The 9,697-nt window shown below is 45.4% G+C and overlaps 1 protein-coding gene across 1 annotated transcript in view; it reads left to right on the forward strand.

The window, feature by feature from the left end:
* The first annotated feature begins 1,340 nt into the window (after positions 1-1,340).
* The window catches only part of CUNH8orf89 (chromosome unknown C8orf89 homolog), a 28,681-nt gene continuing 20,324 nt past the window's right edge, over positions 1,341-9,697 (forward strand). The window contains exon 1 of the mRNA XM_007453719.1: positions 1,341-1,561. Coding sequence (XP_007453781.1) covers positions 1,341-1,561 — 221 coding nt within the window. The remainder of the gene's footprint in view (positions 1,562-9,697) is intronic.

The following is a 9,697-nucleotide window of genomic DNA, read 5'->3' on the forward strand; positions in this document are numbered from 1 at the left end:
TTTTTATGGTGTAGGGGTAATAGTATGTGAAAATATGTTAGAGGAATATAGGAGATGGTTCCTGCTGTGAGGATTAGGAAGTTTCACAGAGGAGGTCGAATTTGGGCACCTGGTGGTAGAACAGCCTGAGCCAAGGCAGAGAGTTGGGTAAGTGTCAGTGAGGGGTGTGATAGCCAAGAGGAGGGGACAGCAAACTCAAAACAGACCGATTTAATAAACGTTTGATCATATACTGAGGGCTAGTGTACACTTAATCCACCTTATCCTGAGTGGGTGGTTCTCTACTGTGAGTGCAACTCCAGAACTGAATTCTTAATTGGTTTGGGGATGGGCCCAGGCTTTTTCCCTTTAAAGTCTCCATGTGATTTTTAATGTGCAGCCTATTCTATTAGGGAAGTATACCACTGTCCCCATTTTTTAGACGAGGGGCTAACTTTCCCGACTTCCAGGGTCATACAACTAAGTGGTTAGGTTCCAGGTCTAATTTGAGTTGGTTTTCTTAACCAGAGGAGCTAGGAAAGGTTAGTATCAAACTTAATGAAAACAAAAGTGGTGTGCTGAGAGCAGTTTCAGGAGTTCTGTGGGATTCGAGACCATCTTACGAGGGCTAAGTTTGCAGCCCTAGTGGAGGGGTCAAGAAATGAAGACAGGGTTTGGAACAACTTGGCAAGAGTATATATACATAGGCAAAGCCACTACTGAGTCAGGCCGCTAGGCTTCCCAGCTAGGGAGGATACGTGCGCCGAGCCTTTCACCAAAGAACCTCGACAGTGGAGGCGTAGAACGCGGAATCCGGGAGCGCACGATGAGGGAACTCGGGAAGGCTACGTCACTTGCCGAAGATTGCTCTAGTCAGGTACTGCTGGTCCACTCTCATCAGTACTCTGGAGAGCCTGGTTAGTTTGAATCTTAAAAATGCAGCCCAGAGAACCGAACCTCACCAACCTTGTCCAACTGCCCTCTACCCACCCTGTCCACAGTGGGTGGCGCCACTTTCGTGCCGCACTGACCTGGTGTCACGACTGAGGCTCGTTTCCGCAGCCTCCTGCCACCCCACCCCCTGCAGCCGTGACTCCGACTGCGGCGGCCCCCTACAGTAGTCCAGTGAGTCCTAGCGGTCTCCCCGCCGCCGAGGCACCATCCTGGCGCGGCAACCTGACTTGCCGCCCAGAGTCCTGCGGGACGGCGCCCGGTGACTGCCCGGAAGGCATCAGCTCCGGGCGCCTAGCAATGGGCGCGCATCGGGCGGGCGGGGTGGCGGCCGCAGCAGCCTCTCGCCGGGCGGGGCGGGCAGGGGTGCGCCGCGCTCCCGAGCGTCGTCAGGCTGCGGGCCGCCGAGCATGATCGTCCCGAGAGCGGCGCCGGAGCGAGCGCGCGGCCGCCCGCCCCGCCGCCGCAGTCAGCCCAGCGGCTCTGCAGGTCTGGGCCGGGGCTTCGGCTCAGCTCCGGGCCGCCATTGGCTCCCGCGCTGCCCGGTGCCTCCGCCCCTAGACCTGGGCGCCGCCGCCGCGGCCAGGCCGGAGAAGAAGCCCCTCCCCGCCACGGCGGAGCTGCGGGAACAGTGAGTGCGACCGGTCCCGGGGAACCCCGGCCAGGGGCGTGCCGGGGGTGGAGAGGACGGGGGGGGGTGGCCGGGTCAGGCCTGAAAGGGAGGTGGGTCCCTGAGGTCAGCTGGCTCGGCCCCCTCCCAAGAAGGGCATCTATTCTAGTGACGCACACGGGTCGCCCCAAGGATCCTCGTGATGCTCTTGGAGGGCGGCTGGCGGGGAGGCCGGGGCTGAGGACCTGACGGGGAGGCTGCGGGCGGCTCGGGTGCAGGAGTATATAGACTTAAGAGGTGAAAGCCCTCTTTAGTTTCTAGTCCTTTCTTTACTTCTTACAGTTAATTTAGTATTTATTCCCTTTTCATTTGTTTTTGGTCATCAGTGGAATATATGGATTCTTTTGAGAAATTGCTTTTTTTACTTAAGATGTGGAGAATACCTTTCACAGCAGTTTACTTAGGTCTTCATTGAATATTTCGTAGATGTGTCACATAGATGTATGATTATATGGTATAGATGTATCATAATTTATGTAACCATTTCTCCTGAAGATCGGTTCCAATTTTTCCTTATTACAAACAATGCAACAGTGAACATTCTTACACATGGGAACAGTTCTATAAAGTGAATTCCTTGAAGCAGAATTGCTGGGTCATATGTATGTACGTTAAAAAATTTTGGTGGGATCTTGCCTTCCAAAAAGTCTTTACTGATTAACATGTCCATCAACAGGCTGTGGTGAAAAAAACCTGTGTTTGTTATCGTCTAAAAAACAAATCAATATCTCCCACTAATTGAGTGTTTATTACATGCCCAGCACTGTGCTGAACATTTTGCATGCATTTTACTTTTATTTTTCTTTTATAAATTTATTTATTTTATTTATTTTTGACTGTGTTGTGTCTTTGTTGCTGCGCACAGGCTTTCTTTAGTTGCCGCGAGCGGGGGCTACTCTTCGTTGTGGTGTGCGGGCTTCTCATGATGGTGGCTTCTCTTGTTGTGGAGCACAGGCTCTAGGTGCATGGGCTTCAGTAGTTGTGGCTCCCCGGCTCGGTAGTTGTGGCTCGCGGGCTCTAGAGCGCAGGCTCAGTAGTTGTGGTGCACGGACTTAGTTGCTCCGCGGCATGTGGGATCTTCCTGGACCAGGGCTCGAACCTGTGTCCCCTGCATTGGCAGGCGGATTCTTAACCATTGCACCACCAGGGAAGCCCCTGCATGCATTTTATTTATTTATTTTATTTTTTTTAACTTCAAAAGTAGCATTTTTAATTTTTGTGGCCACAAAATCCTGCATGCATTTTACAATTTAATCCTCACTAACCCTATGAGAGTCAGAGGCACTATTATTTTCTTCATGACCCCATGGTTATGCAGCTACTGAAGTGCAGAGCCAAGATTAGAATCCTGGTTCATTTAATTGCAATGCTTATGTTCTTTGTCGTATCTGAATTCCTGGTCAGTAATTGACTGGGCATTGTGTTTCATTGGGTTGTTTGAGGGTTAAATGAGATCACGCGTTTGGTGTTACGGTATTATTAATATGTAATTCCTTTCTCTACTAACTCCTGTAGAATTGGACATGGTCCGGTTCTTCCTACGATTCTGGTTCCTCTGGATCATTTGCCTTTCCAGTCACTTTTCTGCCTTTTCTTTATCTTCCTGGCTTGCATATATTTTAAGGGAATCTGGTTTTCTTCTCCCTGGAAAATCTCCTTTGCCAACTTTATCCAATCTCTGGCCTTAATTCTCACCAGTAAATCGATAACTCTTAAAAGCTTCATCTCCCAACCAAACCTATAGTCTTTAATATTCCTATAGCTTAGATCCAGGTTATATATCTCCACCTGAATGTCCTAGACTAATTTTATCTAAAACTGAGCTGCTTGTTGCCCTCCGCCCCCAGACTCGCACTTTCTCTGAATTTAATTCATGGTTCCATAATTCTTTTGGTCACCCTGGTTCACAGACTCAGTCATCTTTGACTCATTTTTTCCTTTCCTGAACCTCCAATATTCAATCGTCAGTGTTGTCAAATTCTCTCTACTACTCTAATTTAAGCACTCTGAACTATTATATGTAGTCTCTTAACCTGGCTCCAGTCTCTGCCATCTTAATCTTCCTAAAGCATGACTGTGAATATGCCACACCTCTGTTCTAAAACCCTCATGCCTTTTCATTGCTAAAACAGAAAGTACAAGCCACTTTGGCCAGCGCCTCAGTGCTGAACCCCTCCTCCACTCTCCAGGGCAGCTTTCACATCTTTACCTTTTCCAGCAGGGCCTCTACCCACATTTCTATCTAAATGTCATTTTCTAGTTTCTTCCAAGTCTTTTTTGAATCCCCTTGTGAAAGTTATACCTCCCTCCTTTGAACTCCTCAGGTGTGAGATGCTGTATATCTGTCCATCCAGCTCCCCTAAGGCTGTAATGTGACACTTTGCCTTATACTATAGTTGTATGAGTGGCTGCAGTTTTTCCTTTTGGACTGGAAAATCTGTGAAGGCAGAATCTCTAGTTCGCCTTTGTATTTGTCATGCACATGGCACATAGACTTGCAGATAGTATGTGCTTAGTGAATATATTTGAGTAAGTGAGCTAATATATTCACCCTTGGGAATAAAAAATTGCATGTATTAGGGTATTGATAGCTATAACAACAAACAGTCCCCAACATTTTAGCGATTTAGGATACAGAACTTTAGTTCTTGCTCATATAACAGTTCCAAGGCAGGTGTTCCTGGTCAGCAGGCAGCTTTCTTCCCATTGGTAGTAGGACCCAGGCTCTGCCATTCATTAGCTTCACTATCGGCTAACTGCAGCCAGCAGGATGGGAAGGAGGAAGTATGGAGAAAGCAGGCCTGGGGGAATTCCCTGGCGGTCCAGTGGTTAGCATACTGACTCTCACTGTCGTAGGGCCTGGGTTCAGGCCCTGGTCGGGGAACTAAAATCCCACAAGCTGCATGACCTCAAAAAAAGAAAAAAAAAAAGCAGACCTGCTTCTGAAGTTTCTTGCACAAAGTGTCACACGTTGCGTTCACTCCCATTCCAACCACAAGGAGGTAACCACTTTCTAGGAACAACTGTATTCTCCGGAGGAACCAGAATTTTGGGCATCCAGTCTTCTCTGCCACAGTCCATTTCTATTTATCAAAACCCGTGGGACTTGGCTTGAACAACCCTTTCTGCTCATAAACAACAGCAAAACTGTCCTTCCCCAGTCTGGTTAGGTCAGCAAAGGCCCTGTTGTCCCACAAAATCTAAACAGAGATTTATCATCAATATGTATCATAGTGAAGTGTAATTGTTTGGTTACTTTGTTCGCCCAGTAGACTGTATGCTTTTGCATCACAATCATTTTTGCATTTCACCTCCTAGCACAATGACTGGCATTGCAAATATATAAATAATTAGCTTTCTCAATGAATCTACAACTTGCCTCTCTTTATGTTCACTTGATGATTATTTTGGTTTAATCAAAGCTAAAAATAAAGATAATCTTACCATCTGCTCTTTGATGTTGGGCTATTTTCAGCCTTTTTGCTTTTCTATTATAAAAAATGTAGGCTTTGACATCCTTGAAGGTAAATATTTGGATGTATCATTGATTGTTCCTTTAGGATAAACTCCTGGAAGTGAAATTGCTGAGTCAAAAGTATATAAAATTATAAGGACATATGTATTGCTAGATTGCCCTCTGGAAATATACTAATACTTTCACTGAAACCTTATGAGAGTAGCTGTTCCCTTGAACACCATCTTACACTGTCTAGTTGTAGAGAAAAAAATTTTACCATTTTCAGGGCAAAAGTTGTAGCTCATTGTATTATTTTGCTTTTTTTTGAGTATTAGTGAGGGCAAACTTTTATTGACCATTTTTTTCTGTAATGAGTTATCTGTTCTTTAATAAACACACTATCTTGGGGTCCACTTTCCTATTGATTTTTAAGTATCTTTACATACAAGAGAAATTAAATTCTTCAGTTCTTTATGTCATCGTTTGAAAAGCTATTCTGGGAACTTCTGGTCAGTGTGGCAGAGGAAGGCGACATGAAGAAACTCCATACTGCTTCCATATATTTCAAATGTGGGGTAAAGTATATTAAGATAATTTATGGCCATGTGGCTGAGCTAGGAACCAAGAGGAGGAAACCCCCAGGTGGCAGAAATGAGGGAATGCTCACACAGGAAGGCAGCGTTGAGCATCTGCTGAGAGCTGGGAGTCACAAAGGAGTACTGTTCCAGTTACCATGGATGCATCACAAACTTCTCCAAAACTTAGTGGTGCAAAACAACCCTTTATTGTGCTCATGGATTCTGTGGGACAGTGCAGGAATTTGGACAGTGAACGGCAGGGACAGCCTGGCTCTGTTTCACCATGTCTGGGGCCTCAGATGGAAGATTTGAAGGCTCGGGGCTGGAATCACCTGCAGGCTCACTCACTCCTATGTCTGGTACCTGATCCTGGCTGTGGACTGAGGCCTTAGCTGTGGATGTCAGACGGAACCTTTCTACGGTGGCCCCTTCCTATCACTTAGCTTCCTCACAAAATGGTGGCCGGGTTTCAAAGGTGAGTGTCCTGAGACAGCTAGCTAGTGGAAATCGTATCATCTTTTATGACCCAGCCTTGAACATCACAGAGTCAATTCTACTGCATTTTATTGACTAGGGAAGTTAGTTTCAGAGAAGGGAACACAGACCTCACCTCTTGATGGAGGAGTGTCAATGTCACATTGAAGGAAGAACTTGCAGAGATGATATGTATTAGTGCATCCTTCTTTGGAAAATACAACCTGCCACAAGTACCTTGACACAGAGATGATAACTAGAAAAATACCCCTCACTGGCCTGGGGAGGCTGTAAGGAAGCTTGCCATCCACTTGAACTATGGTAGGAAAGAGTCAGCTGCTAGACATTAGAGCATCATACCCTGCACCAGCTCAAGTCTGAGGTCTGAATTCACTTTACTATATGACTCAGGGACCACAGTCTAAGAAATTGGCATATTAACTGGCCTGACACCTCTGAAACCCAGGGCCAGGCAGAGACCAATGGGAAGCATACAGAGAGATGTATAGCACAGTTTCCACAACTCAGGGAACACTGGACTCCTGTAGATAGCAATCTCTCTAAAGATGAGCTCGCAGTCAAAGATTACAAATCATATAAGGAAATGGAACCACAAGGAAGGAGACTTGGTGAATGCAGCAAATGGGAAAACTAAAAATAACAGACATCTTGGAAAAAAAATTTATATTATTCAAGGAGAGGAAGGAATGGAAACCGTAAGGCAAGAATGGGACAGTATGAGTAAGAACAGGAGAGATCTAGGGCTGCATGTTTACCCTGACAGGGAAAGAAGCAGCACTGAGTCAACCAGTACCTCCTGGACCCCAGGTATTAGTTGACTCTTGTCCTATAACAATAACGGTCATGATGATTATGATAATAATAGCAGCTGTCGTTTGTTTCTATGTATAAAAATACCTTACTGTGGTCTGAACTGAAGATTCTTCTTTGAGAATTAGAGCAGTGTACTGGGCATTTAGCTAGGTGCTTTTCTTAAATTCCCTTTAAACTTCACAATAACTCTGTTGTAAGGCAGAGGTGATTATTCCCTAGGTAGGGAGACTGAGGCACAGAAAGGTTAACAAGAAAATAAGTGGGTTTTTTCCATCCAGGATTGGGTGACAGGCATGGGGAAGGAACAGAGGGCTTTAGGGTGTATAGGTGGGTGTGGATATATTGTAGAAGCTATTGCTTCTTTATTTCTTCATTTCTTTTTTTTTTATTAGTTTATTTATTTATATTTGGCTGCTTTGGGTCTTCGTTGCTGCGCACTGTCTTTCTCTAGTTGTGGCGAGCAGGGGCTGCTCTTCATTGTGGTGCGCGGGCTTCTCATTGCAGTGGCTTCTCGTTGCGGAGCACGGGCTCTAGGCGCGCGGGCTTCAGTAGTTGCAGCACGTGGGCTCAGTAGTTAAATATGTATATGTTATGTGAAATATACTTGGAAGGTGTACAAATATATTAAATATTTATAATGATACTTTAAAAAAACAACACCTCACTCATCATCTTCGGAGGGTACTAAAGAATCAACTTGATTTGAAACCCGGGTCACATAACAGAAGAATCAAGCATTTATCCACATGAATGATGGTGAGAGGCCCACGTACCGCAAAAAAAAAAAAAGCAGCCTTCTGGGCTTTTCACCTACATGTTTATAGCATATTGCCCATGTAAGTGTGGACTCATTTCTGGCCTCTCTGTTCTGGTCCATTGAGCTGTATGTCTGTTTTTGTGCCAGTACCATACTGCTTTGATTATTGTAGCTTTGTGGTATAATCTGAAGTCAGAGAGCATGATACCTCCAGCTTTGTTCTTCTTTCTCAAGATTGTTTTGGCTATTTTGGACCTTTTGTGCTTCCATATACATTTTAGAATTATTGGTGGGCCAGGCTGGGGCCCACAGGATCCTGGGGCTGGTGCCCACCCACTGGCCTAGTTCTGGCTCACTGGTGGGCAGAGCTGGGTCCTGGGGTCTCTGGCTCTAGGGCCTTGCGTGTCCCAGGGTTGGTGTGTTGGCCCGCTGGTGGGTTGGACCAGGGCCCTGGGGTCCTGGGGCTGTTGCCTGCCCACAGGTGGGTGAGGCTGGTCCCAGGGCTAATTCTGGTACACTGGTGTGTGCAGCCAGGTCCTGGGGCAGCTGTGGGCTCAAGGGTTCTTAAGGCAGCCAGCCTGCTGATGGGTGAGGTTGTCTCCCTGCCTGGCCAGTTGCTTGGCCTGAGGCGTCCCAGTTGTGATGTCAAAAGGCTGATGGGCAGGGCTGTTTCCCAGTGCTAATGAACTAGAGGAAGGACTCCAAAAGGGCACTTGCCAGCACCACTGTCCTTGTGGTAGAACAGCGTCCCTGAATGGCTCCCATCAGTTGTGTCCCCAGGGTGAGCTCCAGGGGACTCCTGCCTCTCTAGAATGTTCTCCGAGATAAGCAGGTGTATCTGACCCAGGCTCCTTTCAAGTTACTGCTTCTGCCCTGGGTCCTGGATGTGTGAGATTTTGTGTAGATTTTTAAGAGTGGAGTCTCTATTTCCCACAGCCCTCTGGTTCTCCTGAACTTAAGCCCTACTGGCCTTCAAAGCCAAACACTCTGGGAGCTCATCTTCCTGGTGTAGGACCTCCACACTAGGGATCCCAATGTGGGGCTCAGATTCCTCACTCCCTGGGGAGAACATCTGCAACCTGTAATTATCCTCCTATTTGTGGGTCGACCATCTGGGGTTATGGGGTGTCAACTGTACCACATCTCTGCCCCTCCTACCCACCTTGTGGTTCCTTCTTTATATCTTTAGTTGTAAATCTTTTTCTGCTCATCTTCTTGTCTTTCTCATCAATAGTTGCTCTGTAAATAGTTGTGATTTTGGTGTGTCAGTGGGAGGGGTTGAGCTCAGGATCTTCTTACTCCACCATCTTGGCCACACCTTCTTTAATCCCCATGTTTTCTTTTAGGAGTTTTACACTTTCAGGTCTTAGGTTTATGTCTTTAATTCATTTTGAGTTGATTTTTGTGTATGGTGTAAGATAAGGGTTCAACTTCATTCTTTTGCATGTGGATATCCAGTTTTTCCAAAACCATTTGTTAAAGAGACTATCCTTCCCCTATTGTGTATTCTTGGCACTCTTGTCAAAAATCTGTTTACTGTATATGTATGGATTTATTTCTGGAGTCTATTCTGTTCCACTGACCTATATGTCTGTCTTTATGCCAGTATTATATTGTTTTAATTACTTTAGATTTGTGACATATTTTGAAATCAAAAAGTTTGATGCCTCCAACTTTCACCTTTTTCAAGATTATTTTGTTTATCTGGGGTCCTTTGGGATCCATATTAATTTTTATTTATTTATTTATTTAAATTGAAGTATAGTTGATTTACAATACTGCATTAGTTTCAGGTGTACAGCAGAGTGACTCAGTTATACATGTAAATGTATATATCTGTATTCCTTTTTTTCAATTCATTTCCATTATAGTCTATTACAAGATATTGAACATAGTTCCCTGTGCTATACAGTAAATCCTTGTTGTTTATCTATTTTATATATGGTAGTGGGCATCTGTTAATCCCATACTCCCAATTTATCCCTCCCCCTCTTTCC

This window comes from Lipotes vexillifer, unplaced genomic scaffold (assembly GCF_000442215.2).
Source record: "Lipotes vexillifer unplaced genomic scaffold, Lipotes_vexillifer_v1.1 scaffold35, whole genome shotgun sequence".
In the NCBI taxonomy this organism is placed as follows: domain Eukaryota; kingdom Metazoa; phylum Chordata; class Mammalia; order Artiodactyla; family Lipotidae; genus Lipotes; species Lipotes vexillifer.